General features: G+C 38.4%; 2 protein-coding genes across 7 annotated transcripts in view; one reads left to right on the top strand and one right to left on the bottom strand.

Moving 5' to 3' along the window:
• The window catches only part of LOC108625480 (protein Skeletor, isoforms B/C), a 56,984-nt gene extending 35,878 nt beyond the window's left edge, over nucleotides 1-21,106 (top strand). For 5 of the 6 annotated variants that reach the window (XM_018025532.2, XM_018025531.2, XM_018025533.2 and 2 more), the window contains 8 exons: nucleotides 10,888-11,126; nucleotides 11,204-11,384; nucleotides 11,541-11,561; nucleotides 11,694-12,066; nucleotides 12,271-12,591; nucleotides 12,788-12,911; nucleotides 13,219-13,513; nucleotides 13,898-21,106. In XM_018025532.2, the coding sequence (XP_017881021.1) occupies nucleotides 10,888-11,126; nucleotides 11,204-11,384; nucleotides 11,541-11,561; nucleotides 11,694-12,066; nucleotides 12,271-12,591; nucleotides 12,788-12,911; nucleotides 13,219-13,513; nucleotides 13,898-14,020 (1,677 nt within the window). In that variant the 3' untranslated portion in view covers nucleotides 14,021-21,106. The remainder of the gene's footprint in view (nucleotides 1-10,887; nucleotides 11,127-11,203; nucleotides 11,385-11,540; nucleotides 11,562-11,693; nucleotides 12,067-12,270; nucleotides 12,592-12,787; nucleotides 12,912-13,218; nucleotides 13,514-13,897) is intronic. The other variant, XM_026813996.1, reaches the window with a different exon arrangement.
• Nucleotides 21,107-21,609: 503 nt separating this feature from the next.
• On the bottom strand, nucleotides 21,610-25,112 carry Nup107 (nuclear pore complex protein Nup107). The gene is made up of 7 exons (XM_018025530.2): nucleotides 24,379-25,112; nucleotides 23,802-24,298; nucleotides 23,515-23,722; nucleotides 22,581-23,434; nucleotides 22,196-22,510; nucleotides 21,887-22,138; nucleotides 21,610-21,820 (listed from the first exon to the last, which is right to left on the bottom strand). Exons 1-7 carry the CDS (start codon nucleotides 24,899-24,901, stop codon nucleotides 21,719-21,721), a joined length of 2,751 nt encoding a protein of 916 aa, XP_017881019.1. The 5' UTR covers nucleotides 24,902-25,112; the 3' UTR covers nucleotides 21,610-21,718.
• Nucleotides 25,113-25,183: the final 71 nt, after the last annotated feature.

The following is a 25,183-nucleotide window of genomic DNA, read 5'->3' as shown; positions in this document are numbered from 1 at the left end:
GTTTAATAGAGAAGAACTGCGAGAGACGATTGGATCATTTTTCAATCGATTCTGCGATTCGTTACGATCCCCAGGGTGGGAAATTATATCCTCGTTGGTGGCGTTTAAATTGAATCGTGGCTAGGGTATCGTACGAACCGGCAACGACGGTTTTCGGCGACGTTTGTGTTTTAACCTGGAAGAAGGAAGGGTCGGATCCTCTGTGGGGGCGTGTCACGGCATTTGCATCTGAATTCGCCTCCGTCTCTTTCCACGACAACACGCTGGAGTTAATTAAACGCCTCATAGTTTTCTGGGTAGGGATGACGAAGCACGACTGGCTGTGGCACCAAGTGGACGACGATCTCGACCCGCGAGTACGTCAATTAATAACCGTTTCAAACGGATCACAAACAACTCGGAAACTCTGCTCCGTTTCCAGAACAGGATTCTTAACAACCGCGTCTCTCATTATTTTTGATTCACTATGTTGACGCGCGTTCACGAAAAGTAGTATATCCTCTCATTTCCTTTGAAACTCTTTTTTAAAAAGAAGCTTACTTAGACTGTCTAAGATAAAAAATTATATTTTATTTCTTATTGCACATACTACATTTTCTTTTTCATAAATAACACTATACAGTACGAAGAAGATTGTATTCAAATTATTTGTGATGAATACATTTCAGGTTTTTATGCATAGATTTATTAGAAAACTTGATGCGTAGAATAAATAAAAATTTAATATATGAAAATGTATGATCTGTTAAAAGTTTAGGTAATGAGAGAAATTTCTATTTGAATCAAACTTTTTACATTTATTTATTTTGCTCAAAAATTCGCAGTCCTGTAATTAAACATGTTAAACCACATATATTGGTTTTCATTGATAAATATAGTATATTCATTTCTTGAATGCGAATAATGCTTGTTTTTTAAACGATCTTCAATCTGTAGAAACTTTGCTGTAACGATATAATTAAAACTGTTTTTGCCGAACAAACTCTATGCTTTTAAGCTTTACATCTTCCTCTTTGGAATTAATTTTTGTGAAGAAATCGCACTCGGAGCAAAAGAGATAAATCTGTAAGCGTCACGTGTTTATTGGAAAAATATTGTCACAGATTACGCAGCCTTCCCCACGCGACGGGAAATTTATGCGAAATAACGGGACGGGAACACGAACGAAAAGCTTTCTCTCTTGTATAAATCGTTTGCATTGACAGTATTTATTGTACCGGGAACGGCAAATGTTTTCCAGTCACGTCGAGAGAGACTTCTCTGAAAACATACCATGGCGTTTCCGCGTTTCCCTATTCCCAGCTAATCGTTACGATCGGAAACCGGTAATATTGTCTCTAAATATTTTATAATCAATACGATCCGCGAACACAGTAAAATATTGTCAAGAAAAAAAAATGTTTGCGTAAAATATGAACGTAAAATAACTTACCCTCCTTTAAGCTTCTAAATTATTTTCAATAATTATCCTCGTACAAATGAATCGACTAATGTTTCAAGTCGAAGTTACGCATCTAATTTAAAAGGCTTTAAAACCAGCAGCAAACAACAACGCGGTATTAAAACCGGTCGGCCAAACTTTGTAACAGTGAATAATAGCAGTTTATATTTCACTGTAATAAACGGAATTGTTCTTCTTTTGCGAATTGTTCCTCACTTTTTAACAATGCATTAGCAACTCGTTAAATTTACTTTATACTCTAACTAGCATACCACTAAATTATCACTGTGGTGACTGAACTATTTGCAGAGTTTACTGTTTATCCTTATATTAGAGTATCTCGTAAAGTTATAACGAGTTAATATAAAAAATTCAAAAATACCTGGAGTAGTTCATGTGTTGTTAGTCATTTGAAGGATTCGTAATACAATTAGAGAACAAGGAATTACGAGTTCAAGCCCATAATTCCTCTTGACCGTAAACTACGCAATAATTACATACACTATTGAAATGTAAGTATTCATAATACTCAGATAACTGTCATGTTAAACAACTATTAGGCACTCAGGTAGGTCAGTGCTACAACATTTTCTTGTTTACCCTTCTTGAGAAATAAAAAGTTGACAAGGGTGTTGTCCTCGTTACGAACATTTCGATCGGAACGTGCCACATTTATCACAAGTCAAAGTTAATATTTTGCAAAGGTAACAACTTTGTTGTAAGTTCTGGAATTGGATCGGGCCCATCACTAGTCCTGGGGGTAAGATTGTTGCGCATGGGCAGAGAGCAGCTCGACGGGTCGATGTTGGCCGGGGCTGGCTGACTGGCTGCCGGCTGTTACCCTTACCGAGGATGCTCCTCTCACTCTCCCCTTTCTCTTCGTCTCTATCTTCACACTCTTCTCTGCCCTCTGTCCTCCTTTTACCTTCTCGGGCCTCCACTCCCAACCTTTCTCTCTGTCTCGGTTTCGCTCATTCTCTTTCCCTCCGAAAATTCTTGTCCGCGAACCTCCTCGTCACTCTCGCTTCCGCTTCTACCTTCTGTACCGTTGTATATCTGCAGAGATCCGCCACTGTCGCCCTCTCTTCCACTCCTCTCCTTCACTCATACCACGATGGTTCTTTTCGGAAAAATTATTTAGTCTCGTTTCCCACGTTTTCATTCTTACCCTCATTCCTCCATGACCCTGATTCCCGCATTCTCTCATTGTTTCATCACGATTTTGGACGATTTCAATTTTAGTTTCGTCCCACTCATTGTTTCTCTTATTGTTTACTTTTATTTTTGCGGTGATAAACTCTTTTATAAGATAACCGTTAACCTTGCCTGATAAATTCGTGATATCTTCGTCAGAAAGCCGCCATTTTGAGGAGACTTGGCCAATGGCCATCTTTCGACTTCGAAGATTTAGAAGATGTTTCCCATTGAAAGCCCTGCAAAAGAATTTTAGGCAACCATCTGTTCTTCTTATATCCATTAAGTAAATAAGATCGTAAGTGAACACTACAATCTTAAAATTCCTTCTGTCGGTCGTTGCGGTTCTTCGTTTTTAGAAGGGACAGCGTTACAGCATCGTTAACAAGGATTTTTCAGAAATGCGAAGTGCCTGCCGTTTTCTCGGAGAGCTTTCACTTGGTTCTCATTTTAAGACGTGGTACATCGGTGCTAGCTGATGAAAGGACGCCGTTGTATAAATTCTCTCCCGTTTTTCTAGACTACCTCTACGCCCGTAAGGAACGATCCTGCTTTGTCCAGCTAAAGTAATGGATCATAATTACCTATTTATTTACGCGGAAAACCTTTTTACGGTCCCGAGAAGTTGCGACGGCGGTTTTTTCATGAAGGATGCGACGATAAAAGGTCGCGATTATGCAGCCGCACATTTTCACTGGAGGGAAACTCGTTTGTAATCGCGTAACGTAGCGATGACGCGACGCGACGAGACGGTGGGGGTGGTGTGTACTGTAACGGGACGCCATTTTGAAGCCACCCCGGAGCTCCGCACACATTTCAAAGCGGCCACAACGGTGCATCAGGTACTGCAGTCACGCATATGAGGCCAAACGTATACAAAGTACGGCAAGTACAGTTGGAAGCTAGCCAAAACTATACAAAATTACCCTAACTCTCAGAAAAAATCGGCACGCCATCGAAAATTTTAACGGTGCCATGACAACCGACAAAATCCACTCGCAACGGAAAGTGAATTTTTAATACTGCAAGAAACGGATTGAGTCGAATTCATTTTTCATTCACAAATGGAACGTGCACGGCGGCCATAAATGTTTTATAATTACGAAACATGTCATGTTCCTCTCGCCATGATGCGAAAAAATATTAATGTAGTCTTTGGGTGGATCTAGCGTTGACAAGCAACGTGCACATTTTTAAAAAATACGAAAGAGAGGGAAAGAACGAACGAGACAAACGGGAGAGCGGAAAATTAACAGGAGCGAGGAAACACCAGCAGAGTTTTCCACTGTCTATAAGTAACCTCTGCGAAGGGATGGGAGTGCATGACCGAGCATTTTCCCGATTACATACGAGAACAGTACCTGCGTAGCCAGCATTCGGGCACACATAAGTGGTCGAGTACACACAACCAGACGTGGAAATGAAATACGATGGTGCAGAAAGAGAGAGACGGAGGGCAGAGGAAATGCGGAGAACAAAATGAGTTGGAACGAGGTGAAGCGGAACGAAGTTACGATATCTCGCGTCTGACTACCAACGTGCTTCAACAAAAGTTAGCATTTTTACTCGCGAACCGAGCCCTGTCTCGCGTCCTCTTCGCCCAACTCAGAGTTTGCTCCGCTTCCCCTCCCTTTGGTTCGTTTCCAGGTTTCTCCTTCACTCGTTAGCCATCGTTCGTAGTTTATTCCTCCTTTCAGAGTTGCCTTTTAATTTTCTGCCTTTTTACTTCTATAAGTTGCCCCTATTACGCCTTCTACATTCTTCGCGTATCGCATTGGTTCTTCGAACTTTCGCTTCTTCTTTCATTCTTCTATTATAATTCACCTTTTCGATTCGCCCATTCATTGTCATATATTTCCTCACACCATCATTCACCAATCTTGATTTGTTGTCACGTTTTCTTTTCTATTTCAACTTCTCCTTTTCGGTTTACTGTTCATAATTTTAAAGTTCCTTTCTCCCTCTATAACTCATCCCTATCCTCTACTTTCTCCGCGTATCCAGTGTATCGGTTCTATGGTCTCTTTCTCTCTTTCCCTTTTCCTGTCGCTGCCCGCCGTTTCGCTTTACCCCTTTTTCACTGTTTCACCCCGCTCGATTTCTTCTCTCTCTTTCTGACCTGTTCTATGTCTGTTCTCCCTTTCGCACCCTCTGTTATCCGCTTCCCCTCTATATACATATCTTTCTCGCTCCCGGCACGCCGATTGGACGGGAGCTTGCGAAAGTTCCAGGTATCCCAGAGGACCGCCCACGCCGGTTCTCTAGTAGCTGAGAAAGTTTCGTCATTCCGTGCAGGGCAGGGAACGGAATTCACTGCCGGTCTGGCTGTGGCTACACTGGCTACACTCCCTGTATATTATATCTTGGCGATTGGCTTGTCCTATTCGAAATTCGCGCGGCTGTTTGATAACTTCTGAGGTGTAATTAAATCTCCAAGGATTCGCGAGTGAAAGTTCTCAGCTTATACCCAGTATTCCGTTGATTTTTGTTATCCAAACACATTGAACGTTTCATGTTTGTTTTATTTATCATCGAGGCTTCTATTAATCGAGAGCAACACAATTTTTGCAGTTCAATGAAGAAATTTAATTGATTCGATATGAGCGTATGTAAATGAACATTTTACTTTGAGTTATGTTGCAACGTTCAACAATTTGTTCATATCTTTCAACTAAAGGTGATTCGCTTTGAGTAACAATCTCGTACAGGAATACAGGGTGTTCACGAATCATGGATATTCGCCGACAAATTCGGGGAGCATCGGTCCCCAGGCCGAGCTCACTCGGGGATAAGTTGGAAGTGACGCGAGAAATCCGTGTAATTAGACTTGCCGGAACGTATTTAACGGTAGCTTATCCCAGGCTAGTATAAAGTCTCAGTTTAAAAAAAGTTCCATTAAATCCGACTGAGATATAGGAGGTGCCCCCGTGGAAGGAGAAGACTCGTTTAATTTATCACCTTCTTAAAGTCCATCGGACTCTCCTTTTCAGATCGACTTTCAGAGATTCAGCCAATAGTTCGAGTCGAACGAATTCTTACAAGAGCTCCTTTACGCGATACTCGTGTCTTCAGTTTTGTCAAACATCAATCTTCATAAATATCCTTACTGGAAATGAGATCACGTATTCAAATACCAACATCAAGATGACGTTTCTTTGAATAATAATTCTTGATCCACTTACCAGTAATCTAAGACTGACCGACACTAATATTATGTATAGAGAAAAGTTGTTCAGAACCAAGCATATTTAGAGATCATCGAAATTAGTGAAGAGAACTACTTTATAGCTTACCATACGTTTGTTTGAGTAATTTTCAATAACTTTTCCTCAAATCATTGAATTTTACTTTTAAACACTATGAGATATACAGTTAGAGTATTCGAACAATAGAGGTTTTAACAGAAGTTCAAGTATAGTGACTTAGTGGATCTTCAAAATATGCTCTACAGATTTTTATTATAGATTCAGGTAAGAAAGTTAAAAAAGAACGACTTTTACTTCTACTTGTGATTTCCATCAACTGTAATTTTTTGCACACATCATGTAGTAAACTAATCCCTCTAGACCAATATTGAAAAAGTTATTCTGCCTTAAAAAATGTACAAATACTTCCTATCCTACATCCACAGTACGTATAATTATAAAAGCTAGACGTTTTTCCCGAATGGTCTTAAAGAAAAATATCATATAACGCAAACAACGGTAAGATGTCAAGAAACCGTGCCTTAAATGATTAAACAAGACACTACCCAACAATGTGAGATCATCTACTTTAACTAGTTAATGTTAAGATAGTGCTCTGACTGCATTATCAATTTAATCGTCCGTTAGGAACAACGTAGAACGATAATCAAAGGAGATCGGAGCCGGTGTCCCGGCAGCAATAACCTGCAACACAATGCGCGTTTGCTCTCGTTCGATGGAGAACACTAAACGGGAATATAAGGGGCGTTGCTATCGAGCCTAACGAGGCTCGATGTCTCAATTTCCGTAAGAACGTGCGCCTCGCAACGGGGGTCAACCACCCTTTCCCGAAGGGGAACGAGAGTCCGCCTGACTGGGGATGATATGGGCCTGATAAGGTGCTAAAATAATATACAGCTCGTGACCCGATCGGGATCCCCTGAATCCGGACGAATCGCCCGTTCTTCTGTGATCATTAGAGTCCCGTGCAGGAATGGTCGCTGAGGGATCAAAATAATCGGCAAACAGGGAATAACAAGATGAACGTATTTGCCAATAGAGAGAAAGAATTCATAGAGAATGTATAGAGAGCGTGAAGTATAAAAAATAATTTTGGAACGAAGCTCTGAAGAGGAAATTTTTCAAGCTAACTCATTTATCACGTTCAGAATAATTTGTATCATCAGGTTAAGGGAAGTCGTAAAATTATTTGTGTTCATCAACAAGCGATTCATCTTGGAAAATAATGCGAACGTCGTACTTCTCCAGTTTCCCCGGTAAACCGTTGGACTCGCCCGTCTTTGATCGGCCTCCCCTTTCTCCGAAATTGTTTCTTGATGCTATCTCTGACTCTCCAGTTTGTTAGGGGGATTTATTTGATTGAATATCGACTGCTCTCGTGCACCCAATCCAGTTGCTCCATAACGAGTACCTATATCAGCATCGGCCGTATCGCACCCGTCCATAGGGACCCACCCCTCTAAATTGTCCTCCGTGGGTTGGCACGTCATGGATCTTAATCCAGATCGACCGAACTGAGACCTGCTCTCACCCGTCACGCATTTTCCCTAAATAATTTCCCCAAAATTATCAACAACCTACTGAAATCCATCAAAAATTTATTTTCTAAACTCAGTTCTGATTTTCAACTCAATTTTTGCATTCAAAGTGAGGTGAAATTATTTTGCTTTCTCGACAAACTTACTCGTCAACAATTCACTATTTTTTATCCTCCCAGTAATCAAATCTTTAGATGCCATCTTTACTATCTCGAGGGACGCGTCACGCGGGAGGCATTCCGTTTAAAAAGATTTGCGCTCCGATGCGTGCACGACGCGTATGCGGAGATTCGCTCGCATAATAGAACTCGATTCAAATCTAAATCCGGGCTTACGAGATAAACAGTCTATTAGGGGTTGCAGCACCCCCTGACGAAGCTCGGTCTATAACGACCAGATCAAAGGTATCGTACTGACGGGGAAGGAACCCTTGTGACCACTGCATCTCGGTTTATAAACTGCTGGTGTCTTCCTCCTCTGTATGCGATTTAGAAATGCACGATTAAGAAGAATTCGCTATTTTGTAGGGATAATGCTGTGTATTCGCCTAAGCCTTTAGAAATTGTTAGTTGCCTTTTGCCACTTCTTGCTCTATTCATACTTGTGATTCTGCATTATTTTACTAATAGATTGCCATGTAGAAAACAATATATGTATACAATAACAATATACATTTTCAATCGAACAAAGTTCTTTGGTTTTTGAACTCAATTATCAGACGTTGACGATATGTTCGGTAATTAACATTGAAATATGACCTCGACTATTTTCGATATTTGGATGAAAGTAGACATTCAAGAGCTGAATGATATGCTCACGGATCCGCTTGCTACTTATGATCTGCAGCAAAAGTATTCCATTCACGGATAATATCACTGAAGTTCAATAATAATTAAACGGAGCGAGGTTATCGCGGGGGTAGAAAGCGTTACATTTTGCGGAAAAGGCAACGCGTGGGTCGGATTGGTAACGATCGCGAGAAAGCACAGCCTTGCGTATTTAATATCAAAGGTTGGCGAGTGGGCGCTGTCAAATTTAATAATCTCGCAATACTACCCACGTATAAGACCAAAGACGTGTTACGCAACGTACATTGATAATTTCAAGATTCCCTCTCGGATGTTTTAATTAAAATAAATCTCAATACGAAGCGGTTGATGATATACTTTATACATATTTAACGACTTTGAATTATCAACAGTGAGTTCTGTAATACTGCGGGAAATAACAAAATTAATCGACAGTTGATTCAACTACAGAGATTTTGCTTCGGTGCGGAAACTGTCGAGGCGGACCCTCGACTCGCGTGCTCGCACGAGGACCAATTTTGAGCAGATCGTGCCCACTCAAAACACCATTAAGCTCGAGACCTAGTTCATTGGTATCCAACATCTCCGTCTCTCTCTCGTTTCCTCTCCCTCTCTCTGTCTGACCGTGCATGTATGTGGATGTGTACACGTACCAGTCGAGGGTGGATATGATTGACGAGCCCTTAAACGAAATGGGATTAATGCGCGTGCAAATTTCGAACTCACCCGTCATGGGGAGGGTACCAAACGTCGGCTCGATAATCATTACTATTAACGTCGGAATTGGGACCCGGCGAAGTGCGGACTCGCGGATTAACGGGGGAAAGATCCCAGAGCCGTAATGGCTCACGTAGTTATAGAAGATAAGATAACAGTGAAAAGTTCACAAGTTTGTTTAGCTCCGTCGCATCCCGTCATTCCTAATTGACCCGTCCAAACATTTGATTTCCCTCTCACTTTCTTCCTAGCCGCGACGACGAAGTTAAAAAATAAAGAATCACCGTTAATTTGCCAGTTGAATGCCCGAAAGGAATTGTATATCGATGGGAGGAAGATTAATTTCTGAAAGCGTCTGGCGCTTTGAAGCGGACCGGTTCGGTTAATGAAGAACTTCTTCCGGCGGGTTTGCTTTCGGGCTCGCCTCGCCGGCAAAATTATTATATCGATCCTGTCTCATCGAATCCACGTTGACAAACATTTACTTTAAATTAATACATTTCTATATTTAATAAAAAAATGAATTATTACGATTAAAAAAATTCGAATAGCAATTGAACTCTTGAAGCAATAAAACGAATAGCGCTTACCGGACTACTGCTCCCTCTGGTAAATCTCGTGGCCGCGAAACTCGGAAAGATAGCCCCGAAAGGGAAAAGCAAATAATTTAACGAATCGGGCGACCCTGATATGGAAAACTCATATCGCTCGGTTCAAGGTATCTAGGTATCGGCACGTATCGATTCGTCTGTAGATAAAAGTCTGGGTGAACCGGGTTTTCCAAGAACATCTCGAAACGGGGCGGAATCAGGACACGTATACAGTAGCCTTGAGCGGAATATCGAAAGACGTCGAAGATATTCACCGACTTTTCAATCTTCGACTCTTGGCACACTTTTCGAGGAATCGATAAAAAAAGACAATAGAAAAATAGCAGCCGATAATCGGTCCGTGTCGAGGAAATCAGTGGACAGTTAAAAACAAATTACAAACTGCTATGAATAAATATTTCACTCCGTGTTATATTAAATTGGTAATAATTTTAATTCGTACAACCAAAAGACGAACGTTATTCACTTTTGCTAACTATGCACGAAACATTTTATCAGTATAGCATAATTCAGAGACTTAAATTTTTCATGGGACAAGGTTTTAAATCATGTGAAAGAAGAAGGATAGCGTTAAGGGTCGTACTCGATAAGTAACTTAAAAGGGACGTAAATAAGAAAAAGTCAGCGAATAAAAAAGGGTGTGAAAAGGGGAGAAGTGTATAAAATTGTATCGTACGCGAAATAGATTTGTCCAAGGTTACGGAATGAGTTGAGAAATCGTCACGAGCACTGAATTTCCTCCCATAAAACGTTCCCCCGAGGATAAGCGAGTAGATCACCCTGTATATACGGGGTGGAATCCGTTTCTCAGATTTTACGACGTCCCTGCGCTCTCTTTCTCGTGAATTTTATTTTTCCTTACTTACCTTCTTTTCTTTCTCATTCCTACGCCTCTCCATTCACGTTCCTTTCTCTCTTTGCCTCTTTCTCTCTTACTTTTTACGGTTACTCCACTCGTATCCCCTTCGCGGCTTTCGCTTATTCAGACGTTTGACGGAACTTAGAATATAAACGATCCCCGGACCAACCCTCTATCGGGTACGTCAGCTTCAACAAGGGGCAAGGAATGATAGATCGACTTTTTCGACTGGCAGGGTGTAAATATGCGGTCGCTGAAAGACAGGTCGATGAGACGGTTCCTGTCTCTCCTTGCCTCCCTCTCTGGATCTCTTGCTTTCTTAAGGCGAAATCGAATCGATTCGTCTAGTTCTTACGTGAAATAGAGCTGGATGATGTCTTTTTGCTAGGAGTATGATGAGACTCGAGGAATTACATTTCTTTTGTATCATAAGAAAACTTACATAATAATTAGGTACAATCGTTTATACATATATGTATCTATAATTTATCCATGTTAATAATGATTTGTAGGTGAATTTCGGTGATGTTTATATTCCGGAAAACCTGAAAGTACCCAAAACAAGAACGCTGCCGGAGTTCTCGAGGCTGGCCCACGGTCTCCGCAGCGGGAACATTACCATCCTGGACGAGAAAACGATCTACATTCCGAATTTACACTACGATGGCGCCGGCCCGGATGCTTATTTCTGGGTTGGTAACGGCTCGGAACCGGACCCGTTCGGTATTAAAGTGCCAAACGAGAAGAAAACGTAATTTGTCCTTTCGAATATTAAAAAATCTCTCCCAATTCGAAGCATCTTGATCTACGAGAATGTTGTCCACACAGATTATCGCCGTTAAGGGGCTATCAGGGAGAAGACATCGAGATCATTTTACCGGGGAACTTAACCGTATATGATATCGACTGGTTATCGGTTTGGTGTGTCCTACATAAACACAACTTCGGGCACGTTATGATTCCCAAGGACCTCGACGTTCCCCCCGCGCTTGGCCAGACCCAAATCACGGTAACCGATTATTTCCAATAGCACTGCAACGAAATTTCATTCTGTAGTTTTCATACATTTGATAACGAAAATTAAAGAGCAAAAAATAGAGTCAAAAGCTTGTTGATTTTCGCCTGAGCACGTTTCATTAACAGAAATGTATTTTTATCGGGATAGCCGCCTTGGTGGTACGAACCTGTAAGTAAAGTAGAGCGTATATATTAAGCAGATAGATTATTATCATACATGTCAGTAACGATCATTCCACTATTGACACATTCTATGAGTTGACAACTGTGTGGACCAAAAACACTCGGGTTTTTTTTACAGACCAGCAGTACACCGTCACCACCTTTGTCCAAACACGAGCTAACCAATTGCAAGGAGATGTTGGGGGGCCGTGTACAGGTCCAATGGGAAATGATAGGCGAGGACATCCAGATTAGGGTGTCCGGACGCATCAACGAGGACCAGTACGTCGCGTTCGGTTTGTCCGGACGCGAGGGGAAGGCTGAGATGATCGGCAGCGATGTGGTCGTGGTTGCTTACAACAGCAGAACCGGCAAATTCATCGCCGAGGACTACTACCTGTCAGACTACGCGCAATGCGACGGTAGAAAGGGTGTGTGTCCCGATATGCGAGTCGGTGGAAAAAACGACGTCACCCTCGTGCATGGCGAACGAAAGAACGGCGTAACGACAGGTATTCTATTCAAAAATCAAAGTTCGCGATAGAAATAATTCTTGTTCGAACATACTTAATTCGTACATAAAAATCAATAAATGAATACATCTCGAAATCCATTTAAATCACTGATGTTTCAAAGATTTGTTGCCTCCGATAAAAACTGCTTTTAACGATTGTTCTATCCACGACTATCATCGCAAATATATTTCGTGATTCCAGTTACGTACATGAGACCGTTGCAAACGAACGAACCGGAGAAGGATAGGATAATCCCGGAGTCAGAGACGAGCGTGATCGCGGCGATCGGACCGTTAAATTTAAGAGGCGAGGCGAACGCTCATCACAGCTTCGACAAGACGACAGAGGACATTCGCATCGATTTTACGTCGAGAAACGTGCACGAATGCACGAATTCTCTCTATGACCTACCGGACACATCTGACATCAAACCGTGGCCGGTGGCCGTGATCACGAACGAAACCACGTTCAGTGCGAGAATCGGTCCTGCTGGGGGAAAGAGAGGATATTCGAGTATTACAGGTACACTTAAAAAGATCCACTGAAATCTTATTTCTTATTGTCTCCAAATCTACTAACTTATTTGTATAAAAATGCAAGTCTTTCGAAGCAATTATCGAACACTTCTTTTTCTGTTAATTCTTTTCAATTTTATCTTTTTATATTTATTTACACAAACTTTTCATAATGTAAGTGTAATTTCATAATTAAAACGCAGGACAACCTGCATGGGGAATTGCGTGGTACATCAACGATCTGCTGATTCCGGAAATCACGGTGGAAAGAGGACAGACGTATACGTTCATTGTGGAGGGCGGTAACGATCCAGCTAATCCGGCCAGGCAAGTTGACATTTTCAACTGTGTATATTAACAGTTTAATTCGTCATGCGCCGTTCGACGTTCGATAATTACGCGAAACTTGCAATCTAGTTAAATAACAATTTTATTTCGTATTCAGTGTAGGCATATCTGTGTGATTAAACATAAAGTTCTATAATTTTTTCATTTAAAAATCTGTCCGTTTTGAAAATAATTATCAGAATATTACCGTACACTCTCGTTTTAATAATACCATAAAACTTCGAATTTCCAACTAAAAATATCGATTAAATACCTAGCGTAAAATGCGGGAATATGCGTTTTTCAGGTATCATCCGTTTTACATCACCGACAGCCTAGAAGGTGGATTCGGTCAGAAAAAAGAGGAAGAGCAAATGGCTCAAAGAGTATATGCTGGAGTAAAATACAACGCCGAGGGCTATCCTTATCCAACGGCAGCTGGCCGTTACTGTGAGTGGGTACACAAGACGGTGGATATGAGCGCGGACATGGAAACGTTCGAAAACTACTTCGAGACCCTCAGACTGGAGTGCGACAAAGGAGAGCCAGCAAAACTCGTCTGGACCGTGGCCGAAGACACCCCGGATTTGGTCTATTATCAGGTAAGAAATAATACAAGAAGTAATAAAAGTGATAACGAGAATGATAAGTGCGAATTTATATGCAAAACAAATTATTAATATAATTATTAATTTAAAGAACGTATTTTACACAGAAATTTCTTCTATCATTTAAGTACTTTAATATGCCGTCAGCTACTGATATTTTGTATAGTTTTATTATTATATATTACATACAGCGTTCATATTCCTACATATTTAATCTCGTAAATGCATAAAATCCGCAGTCACCAGGATTAACTATCGATCGTCTTTTTTTTACCTCGACTGAAAACAAAATTGATTATTTTTCCAATTTTTAACCGGGAATTGATCAAAGATAATAGCGTAAATGTGTTCAGTATAAAGTATTTTCTTTTCATACAGTGTTACGTGCACAATCATTTGGGCTGGAAGATAAACGTTGTCAACAGCGCACAAGCGGCATTGCCGTTGCTGTCAATGGTCACAGCGATGTTCGTCATCGGTATGATAACGTTCATAAGATGAATTAATCCTTTTCAATATCGTCTACCCAAAACATACGCGAGATGTAATTGTAATGAATCCAGCGACAGTGTGATCGGATCGAAAGTAAGGGATGAAAGTGGGCAAGGAAAATTATAAATTTCCGTAAAAGAAAAAAACTAACAACGGTGATAAAATAATTAAAAAAAAAAAAACAAAAATAAAATTCGATTATTATCAATAATCGGCTGAACACGATACAAGGTTGTAAGAAAGTACTTAGCTCATAAAATTTACTCGTAAAACGTAAAAGATTAGCGAAGATATTTTTAAGATCTATCAGATTCAATATTTCATATTATACGATATATATGTATGTGTATATTTATATATATACAGATACATATAAATGTATATATATTATATACATCCATACACAAACACATTGAAACACGGCACACGAAATGAACCGAGACGATCGGGGTGATTTTTAACGTCTAAGAATTTAAGAGACTACTTATGGGAATGGACAGATGGGGGGAAGGGGGGTTGGTATAATTTCTGACAATAAATAATAATTACGTGGGGATGTGGGATGTAAGAACATAAATAATGCTTTGACAATAACATCAAACGAACGTATTGCTTATCGTTGAGAATGGGTGGGAGGAGTTGTTGTAGGGATAATTTGGTCAAATGAAGATCGATCGATCTATCAATAAACGAATGAAACGGGGAAATTATCCGTGGCATATGTACAATGTAAATTTTGCACAAAGCTATAGTTGAATATAATGTAACATTAAAAGATCGAGTAGTACTTAAGGTATACATTTATAAAATGCTGTCGACCTGACAATAATACGTAGAGTAGCGGAACGGCGAAGAAATAATTGCTGGGAGAAGGAGAAAATCAGAAAAATATAATGTACAAGGGTAACGGTGTCAGATACCATTTATGTAATTCAATATAAATGGATGATACGGTTACAAACTATTTCCCTTATATGTGTAACAATGCTATAACATGTACATACTATAGAGTGGACCTTCCTAAGAACAAAAAACGGAATGAAAGTGTAAAATGTGCCTTGGGTACAGATTAATTAAAGCTTCTCTAATTATTCGAATTAGGAACCACTCGGACAAGAGATACCCTGTAGTACTTAGGAGCTGGGTTCTTGCGCGTTGAACGTATCATATGTACGTAATTCGTGTCCATTGGAAAGTAATGGTATCTTTGGACATTTTGTCAAAAAGATATATCATGCGAAACGACGAAATTCAATGAGGTGCCCAATGAAAAATGAAATACACATTAGCGCGATACGTGCAAGAAATGAAAAGTCGCGTATACGACCAAAATGTCAGAAAAATACATAATCACTTTAGAATCGTAGAGATTAACAAGGTAGTAAAAAGAAATTTCTCTCTATCTATCTATTCTCTCTTTTAATGGAAAATGTGAATGAACTTCACTGATGTATCCAGATTCTAAGTAACGGGGTGTCCTCAAAATTAACTATCAGCGAACGAAATTCTTTGCAACTCCGATTGCTTTTATCGCACGAAGACCAGTCTGTATTTAATTATATGCGCATACATTACTTAACATAATCTTGATATATATATATACATAAATATATATATATATATATTATATTAACATACATACATTAAATGAAGTACTTATATGCATAATGTAAAACGAAATTCAAAAAATTTACGTCATTCAGCCGTCATCGTTGTCTAACGTATTCGTTAATCTATCGAAACCACTAACCACTTGATAATGAAAATTAACTAAATATCGAAATGGAGTCTGTCCTTTACAAAATATTTTATGCAAATGAATAACCAATCGGATGTATTACGATGCATATGTGTATAGGAAATTTAAATGTGCAATATGCGCGTAAATATGAAACACTTAAAACGTCTTGTATGAAGATATGACTTGTTAAAAAGATAAACAAATCTTTATTCAACGTGACTTCAATGCAGAATTTATTTTGTACAAAAATCTGTAGTTCACAAACGACGAATACGTTGAATGATGTTGCTCCGGCTTTCACGTGACAAGAAACAGATGTTTAAGTACTTGCGTGCTGCGTTTGTAATGTTAATCAAGCGACAATAAGAAGGCGAAGATTCGCTCGGACGTTCACGTCACGCCTGAATCAAAAACATGTATTTCGGGTGACATTCAATAGTGATCCTTAATTTCTCTAGTTTAAAAACATGCATTTTCCTGTCCCCATCTGGTTTCCACTTTTATTATTGCAGATTGTATTTTCTAAGCGAGTCCTTCGAGAGAACGGGGCGGATCGTAGTATGTAAGCGGATATAAAACTCCTACTTCTGTGAACGACAATAATAAATACGTATAGAGGCTTGCTGGATCGAAAATTTAGGGTGCTGCTACGAGGATTCGAACCTAGTTTTTGTATAAAATTAGTCAAGGAAATGCGAAACGATTTGACACTTTGTCGAAAAATGTTGATCCCGCGATTTCAAGTTTCCCCTCGAGAGACAATAATAACAGAAGGTCGATCTCGTCCGACAAAGTTACTTGGACAATAATCGCGATCGAATCGTAAGAGTTCTATATTTTGTGGCGGGGGCTGTGAAACGTGTCCAAAATTACATTTGGGCAATATTCATGGATGCGCTTTCGCTGTTCTCGATTTTGAAATTCGGACAATAAACCGCGCTCGATCTCCTTAGGTACAAATGTCGACGATCGGCCGCTTAAATCGGACAATAACGTTTATGATTGAGACAATAACAACGATATCAGGAGGATACGCTCTGTCGCGGATCAACAATAATTGTTAGGAAACAAAAAACACGCACGCCGTCGGCCAAGCTTACAACGTAATCACCACAAATTGTACGAAATAGGTGCTCTGAGAAAAACGGACAATTATGTTATTTTAAGAAACATTTCATTGAAAAATCTATAAGAATAAAGGCTCTCCTATTAGTTTACGCGATACCAATCTGAAGTTCGTTAAGAAATTGTAAATAAGAACAAGAAGTGGTTCCAAATCTTTGGCCGGTTGTGTGTTTATATGGATCAATTAATTGAGATGTAAGTGTACATACGAAGATAAAAGTATTAAAAAACGGCGCATTGCTAATTGCTACGCCGATGTTATGCTGTTAATTGTAAACGGGTGTAGAGAATGAACGAAAGTCTTTTAGATAAGGATGTAAAGATGTACTCTTTTTAGAAAATTATCGTCTCCCCTAATTTTCCTTCCCTCTCTTTTGTACATGTCAAGTCCATTCCATCCTCTCTTTTCTGCTTTCGATTGTTATTCTGCCAAATTTTCAATTCTTAGAGTAGTAACATATAAGTAAAAATAATATCCGTTCGAATTTTCTCGAAGCAGCCCCGCGATGTCCTTCAAGTTATTAGAGTTTAAGGAACAATTCATAATTTTAGACATTAAGGAAAGACTTTTTCTTTGTACATTATATCAAAATGTAATTTGTAAAAGTAACAAAAAGGGAAAAAGAAGAAACGTGCGAGGGGGTAACGATTGTGTCGTCATCGATTAAGAGAGAAATGTTGGTCTCGCTTCGGTGTACGACGAAGCCCCGATAGGGGTGAATATCGAACAGACAGCGATTACCTTTATAGCGTTTACATTTTGTGTCGCTCATATCGTAGTCTACATAACGTTTTACTCGTCATTTACGAAATCTTTTTTCTTTCATACGCGCCGATTCTCTCGTAGAAATCGACGAAGCCAAAACTCGATCGACTCGAGAAACTCGAGGTGCCTTTAGACCAAACGAGTAAAAACAAAAGCAACAAGAAAAATTCATGTTCGTTCAGGTTCAAATTCGAACATCTAAAATCTAAACCATGGTAGAAACACATAAGGTGTATTCTTCCGATGGTACCAGTTTCGTCATCTATTGCGCATAATGGATATCTATCATTTTAAAAAATAAAAGCGACAGAAATGCTAATCTATTTGTAATGTAGACATTTTAAGTTAAAGTTAATTTTCACTTTCAATACGAAATACAATTGATGAATAAGGCAATGTGGCCATTACAAAGAAAGCAACGACCTTAATTAGCTGCGTAATAGCACACCTTATGTATTTCCACCATAATCTAAACGCACCTCTTAAGCGAAGAATGAAAATCAAGATTAAATCTATTAAAGAATGTGGTCCTATCTTGTTGGCGCTCAATTCGGATATAGTTTAAATAATTGTAAGAATACTTCTCCTTGCACAATCCTTTCGGTTGTAACTGTGTTTTCATTGTGTGAACCCGCTCACATATCCCTGCGAACATATCCCCATATAATACGTAGATAAGGTTTAAAACACAGACGAAAGCGTTCTTTATCAGTGTCTGGTTTGACAATGGAAAATGGACTCTCTTTTAAAATTTAGATATTTAACAAATGTCAGATGTGGAAATTGTCGAACGTCCTCGAGATCGGCGTCCGTGTCTCTGGTTTTCCCCGAAAAGCCGTCTGAGAAACATTGCGGAACATCGAGTACAAATAAAAAAGAAAGTGAAGATAATCGTTTTTACGATTATCGTGCAAAAATCATGGTTCAAGAGAGGAAACAGCGAAAAGTGATAAATAAAAATCATAATGGTAACAATTAAAGAGCATCAACATCTAACTAACGATTTTAATGATGTCGATTAATCGAACGGATGTGTAATATTGTCAATATGTATGTAACGACGAAGATCTTGTTTTAACGATACGTGTATGTTCATATATCGTAGCGGTAACGTGAAGGCTTTTGAAAATTGGATATCTTTCTGAATCTTATGCTCATGGTAGAATATATTTTCACACTTAAGAACACGGCGTAGAGAGTGAGAGAAAAAAATGAAATGAGAAACGATGTATCGATGCTTCAGCTCTTTGCACTCTTCCTCTTTCTACGCTAATTACGATGAGCCTATCCCCATGTAGGTAATGTCTATTACAGATCTAGAAACAGTTTTCAAGCACTCGATTTAGTCTTCGAAAAACTGAAATAATTTCAAAATTCGATTGAAACAAACTCAATAACTCAAAATATTTTGAAATCGTTTTTAAACGAAAAGTTTCTGGATCTGTGCTGAAGAATTAAAGGATGAAACGAAGGGAATAAATGCGAAACGAAAAGAACATTTCTTTATCGCGAGTGCAATAATATTGTATGAAAATGATACACAGAGCGGTATGATGTGAATTGATTTGTTGGTATAGACCGTCCTGAGTTGTGTTTAACAAATTTTAAGGATCTATTTTTGAGCAACGAGTATCGTTATGGTGACGTGTGTTGTAATAGTTAATCGTCGAGGAAGATTAAAGTCTTGGGAAACCGGATTTCAATTTAAACTCTCAGTAGTAGTATGCTATAGCTCGTTAATGATCAGACGCGCACGAGTGCGAAAAGTTTTTATTTTCTCTATGGGTTTCAAGTCGCATCGATTGCGATCCATCAGAGTCACCGCGATCACCATGAACGGATTGAAGGAAAAAGAGAATAAAAAGCAATTCGTGAGATGATTCATTTTCAATTATCTGTAGATAAGTCGTTCTCGAACACGCAACCATATCTCGACATACAACCATTTAGTAATTAGTACGTCCTGTTGTAGATAATAACTTAGTTCGTCAACCTTAAACGAAGACAAATGAAAGAGAATAAATTTCGATAAAACTACGTACATACATACTTTATCCAAGGGATATGAGAAGGGAAAAGAAAACGATAACCAATCGTAATTCTCAAAGTTTTTCGGCAAATTTATCAAGCTCTCACGTAAACCAAAAAAGAAAAAATAAAAAAATAACGTAGCATTATCGAGAATGGTAAAGACAATTGTCAACCGTTATTTTCAACGTTTACGTGTTAGAATAGATTAATCCACAAAGTAAGATCTACTATTAATCGTGTACTCGTATTACTATAAAGTTGATTCAATTTGTCAAGATCCTCATCTCATCGTGTTTTTACGAGACACGTGCGAACATGATTTTCAGACATATCGATTTTACACTTTATCTTTGCGTTATTAACAAGGAAAAGAATGAAAGTATTAAGATAGTTTTAATCCTAGAATAAACACGCCTGATTAATATTTTAAAGCAATCGATTCTATTAAAGTGTATCAAGTACCGAGAGATATAATCGCACGTGTCTGGAAATTTCTGGTCATCGTGAATGACGAAAGTAAATCGCTCTGATTAAAAAATAAAGATTGTGAGCCTACTAGCTGCATACAAGATGTATACGAGTTTGAATTTCGATGTTTCGATGCAATATACATAGTACGTTTTAAGCCGTGTATGTGTATAATGTTGCACGCGTCAAAATTTATTTTCCACTTTTCTCGTCTATTTCCGAATCTTGCTCGTTATCAGATCGATCGATTGATTATACACAAAGAGACTCATGTACTTCGAACGAAGAGAAACACACAGATACTCTCTAATCTAAGGATATCAATGCTCAGAAAACTTGTTTCACCAAGCTACAACTGTTGTCTTTCACCCGTCGTATTGACATAATTAGATCTCCCTTTAGAATCACAATTGCAAGATTGTTCCCTTGACGATTATTGATTTAACTTATTGTTGATGAATGCATTGTAGTTTTCTGAAATGAGTTCGAAGATCTGCGAAACACGAAACATATTGTATGAATATAATACTTGCAGTACAAGATTGTTCAATTTTATTTGACTATCAAAATTAAATACAGCTAATAAATTCGGTAACTGTCCATAATAATTGACGTCACGAAATTCTGTAATAACTAAGAACACTGAAACACGAAATGAACTTAATTTGGATGAATATCGAGCAAAATATCTACATATATTATGGTCGTCAATTATTCCGTGATATATGTACGTATATTTTCCTAATTGTTAATTCATTTACGATTCGTTACATATATAAACAATCTGCGGAAGCGTAATAGATCTACTGATTAAAGAATGTCAGCGTCATGTGAATTTGCGATTCATTTTCATTACATAATATATTAGTACTGATCAATTTCTTTTAACGAGGAAAAGGAATCAAATATGCGCATAAAGCAAGCCACGCAGAGAGAAGAAAATGTTCTCTCCGAAAAAAAGATAAACAATATATAAAAAGACTGCTCTTACCGGCAAAAAGCATCAATATCCTATGGAAAGTAGATTAGAAATTACAAATGAGCACGTTCGTTCTCTGTGTTATTCTCTTTTCTGTTTCATTCGATGCGTAGATCTTTTTAAGAAAATTTTGTTTGTAAATTCCGCGCATAAATAAACACAATTTCTATGTATTTATTCGCGTTGTATGCAGATCTATGTCCGCCGGATACCAACTATTTCTAATCATGAGATTTAGAGGTGGCTAAACTAATGATATGAAAAAAGGGGATCGTGGAGGTACGCGATGATATCGAATTGATTCGAATGAAAAAAGATAAAGAACAATCTCAGGATAATGTGAATCTCCTTCATTGTCCCTGAGTTTTTCCGTAATGTTTCACGCGTTAAAATCTACAGCTTTGACAGCGCTATGTTTATTGAACAATTGGGTAAAAGAAAGGAGCATCTAAGTAATCATGAGATATATAATATATTATGATTATGAATTATTGAACATTGTATCAAATTTTATATTCACTTCTTGTGGTTGACAATAAACTGGTTTTATAAAAAACATAGACGTTAATTTTATTATTTAATATTTTACAGAACGCTTTATTTCGGATAGCCCCAAGGATCTTTCTTTTGATCCATCAGTACAAGAGAAGACTCACAGATCTTCTTAAATACCTCACGCAATCTTCCCTTCTGGAATACCTGTAATAAACGGAATTATATCGGTCTCTTATTCTCAGTCCGCTTAATTGCATTATAACTACATACTTTGTAAAGTTGATATTGTTCGGAAGCAAGTATGTCGGCCAATTGAATACATTCGGCGTGCTCATTCATTTCCGACATCACGGAATGCAAGAGAAGCGTGATCTTTGGAATACAGAATTCGCGTAATTTTTCCATTTGATGTTCACGCGACAAATCATCCGCGTGCGGCTCGTCGCTGTCGTTATTGTTCGAGTCAACCAACCAACCGCCATCCGGAAACAATAACACATTGAACAGTAACTGCTTCACTGCCTACAAAACAGTTTCGTATATGTTTCCGTCTCGTATTGAAATTCTGAAAAATGTTACCTTCGTGTGATGTTGCATCGTGGACTTCCATCTTTCCATTTCAGCATTATATTGAGCCATTTTATGCTCGTACGCAACCTTTTCTGTGAACGTGGCGTATGACGGTAAGTCCTCTAAAGGCGTGGGTTTGCCATGATGGTAATGAGAAAACCATTCGGCGAAGCCTTCCTGGGCGTCAAGGTAAGTCTTGTAACAAAGATATTCTCGAATAGCGGATGATGCTCTTTTTGAGATGTTCATCATCGTAAGATTCGTTAGAGTACCTTCCATGGTTGGATACTCGGCCATAACGCATTCGATACAATCTAATGGAATCTAAAACAATTACCGAAAATATGTGACAATGGCCACCAATAAGGAACGTTACGAGCCTTTAGTACCATACCTTGTTAAAAGCTTTACGGGCAGCATCTATCTTTTCGTTTGTCAAGAAATATCTTATAAGGGCATTAGTTTGCCACAACGCTTCCTCTCGCTGACTCTGATAAAATATTAGCCAATCCAATGCGTTAATCTTTTCCATGTCGGCATCGGTCAGAGTGCCTTTCAAATCCGTGGGATCCATATCCATCCTTTTAGAGCGTATACTTTCCACCACCAATTTTGTAATAGCTTCCACATTTAGATTGGCATCTTCTGCCGCAGTCAAACACTTTTTACGTTGTTCGTAATCTTTTATCCTCTCCAAATAACTCGCATAGTTTGTTACTTGCAATTCTTGAGGCAACATAGCTGTATAAAAGGCAATTAAAATCGGATCGTCCATTCCGATAAGAACACGAACGTACGCTAACAAAACTTTATCCCCGACTTTATCTTTCGTATTTTTTCCTATTTGACGAAAGAAAAATATTAGGTGTGCTAAGAACCGCAAGAATTGTGGATCGCAACTATTCGTATCTATCATATTCTCTATCTCCTCCATCAGTTTCGGTATTTGGTCTAATATTAAGTACTTTTGAATCAGATGATCGGGCTCTCTTGATTGAGTACGAATAATAGGATTTTTCGATGCGTGAAGTTCCTTGAACACATCCTTCAATGAAATCTCATTCTTCCAATACTCGTCTGGCATGTTGGTAAATCCTTTTATCACCAAATCTCTTATTTCCCTTTCTACTTTGATGTCCAACAACATTTTCATATAACCCCATAGTGCGTCTTGCCAGGAAGATGCTACTTGTAGCATTTGTTGAACATTTCCGCAAAGACTGGCATAAATAGCGCGATAAAATTGACCTAAATGCCCGGAAAACTTGTTTTAAAAAGTAGGATGAATCTAGGAACAGCTGTTGAAAATAATAAAAAGTAACTATTACCTACGCGTTTATCTTGTGAAAGTTCCCAAGCGCATAATTTCCAAAGACTTCTACTTGGATTTCCCTCAATGGGTAATTTCATATTAGATCGAGAATTTTCATAATTGGGATCATGATGCAGTATCCATCCTAATAAACAAGCAGCTCTCCAAGGTTGACCACAATGTTCAGCTAATGCCTGCGCTTTCTGAAGGCGACCACAGCGAACCTATTGAACACGTAAATTAAATACGTTTCTTGTACTCTTTTCTTCTTTTCATATAATTTTTCATCAAAACAGCTCTTACTTCTATAAACATTCTTTTTTCGAGTCTAGTATCGTCTTCTCTGTCCAAATCATGAAGAGGTTTTCCTTCTCTTATTGGAGCATCTGGATCTAGAGACGATACTAATGGCCTAGACGAATGAAATGGAATTTGCTCTTTGTCCTTGCAAGTGAGTAACTGTCTTACAGTATTTTCCCATGCCAATGTCTTATCAGTGAAATGCTCAGTAGTTGGGTATTTATCTGCTTGATCCAGTGCATTTTTTTCCAGCCAGTCAATTATCAACTGGTACTCTCTGATATAACTTTCAGTGTTAAAAAGGTTTTCCATTACAACTTTCTCTGAGACATAAGTAATGCTGTCTTCCGAGTTATCCTTCTCCATTAATTGAGTAGAAAAATTAAGACTGTTTATCCTATTTTGGTACAAACAATAGATAAGCCTCCAAGTGTTTCTCTCATTCTCCAATGAAATTTCTTCTTCTGATACTTCAGTAGTTTCTACTTTTGATTGCATACCTAAGTGATAAGAAATTCATAATTGTTTTCAGAATTCAGGATCAAACTAAATGTTCAAACTAAAACTCCCATGTATATACCTCTCATAATATCTAATGTATCTGTACAATTCTGTATAAAATCTGCTATAGTATCAAACACTTGGGCTTCTGAAAAATTGATCTGCATAGTGTGAAGGAAATCATAATAAAGTTTAGACATGACATCTCTCCATGGATCCTTGGATTTTAAAATTATGCCAGTAGCACTACTGTCATCCATCATTTCTTTTAGAGTAAGTTCACCCTTTTCTGAAGCAGCCATTATATCTCGAACTTCGTGAGGAGCAAGTGTTAATGAATTGTCCACATCCAAAAGACTGTAGCCTTTCATCAACCTTGAATTGGGAAAATTTTTGGCTAGCATTCTAGAACTGTTACTGCCATTCATTTGATAAGAGTCATCTAAGTCTTTTCGTAAATTATTGGCATTCTGTAAGGATATTCTTCTCGGAGTTGTACTTTTCCCACTTAACCTCAAAAATGATTTTCGTTGAGCGTTCTCTTGATTAAACATTTGAATTGATCGTTCCAAACTGTCCGTGCTATTGTTTATTGTATCCATTTTTAACTATGGGCTCTGAAATATCTAACAAATCAACACTATCTGATCATAAAAGCATGTGATGCATTCAATAATTCTCGCACGTTCACACCACACTTGACACTTGACTCGACTTGATCACACCGGTTTTCGAATTCAGTAAGTACCAACAAAACGTGATTAAATAAATACATATGTAAGTATAGCCAACCTCATGTATTGTGTTGTATAAATGATATAAAATATGAACAGATATGAAATCAGTAGCCCGAATGGAAATAGTGATTTGAAATAAAATTACAT

The sequence above is a fragment of the Ceratina calcarata genome, unplaced genomic scaffold, assembly GCF_001652005.2.
Source record: "Ceratina calcarata isolate Rehan_Ccalc_2016 unplaced genomic scaffold, ASM165200v1 scaffold358.2, whole genome shotgun sequence".
In the NCBI taxonomy this organism is placed as follows: domain Eukaryota; kingdom Metazoa; phylum Arthropoda; class Insecta; order Hymenoptera; family Apidae; genus Ceratina; species Ceratina calcarata.
The sequence above is the reverse complement of the archived record's forward strand: the minus strand, read 5'-3'. Positions and strand labels throughout refer to the sequence as shown.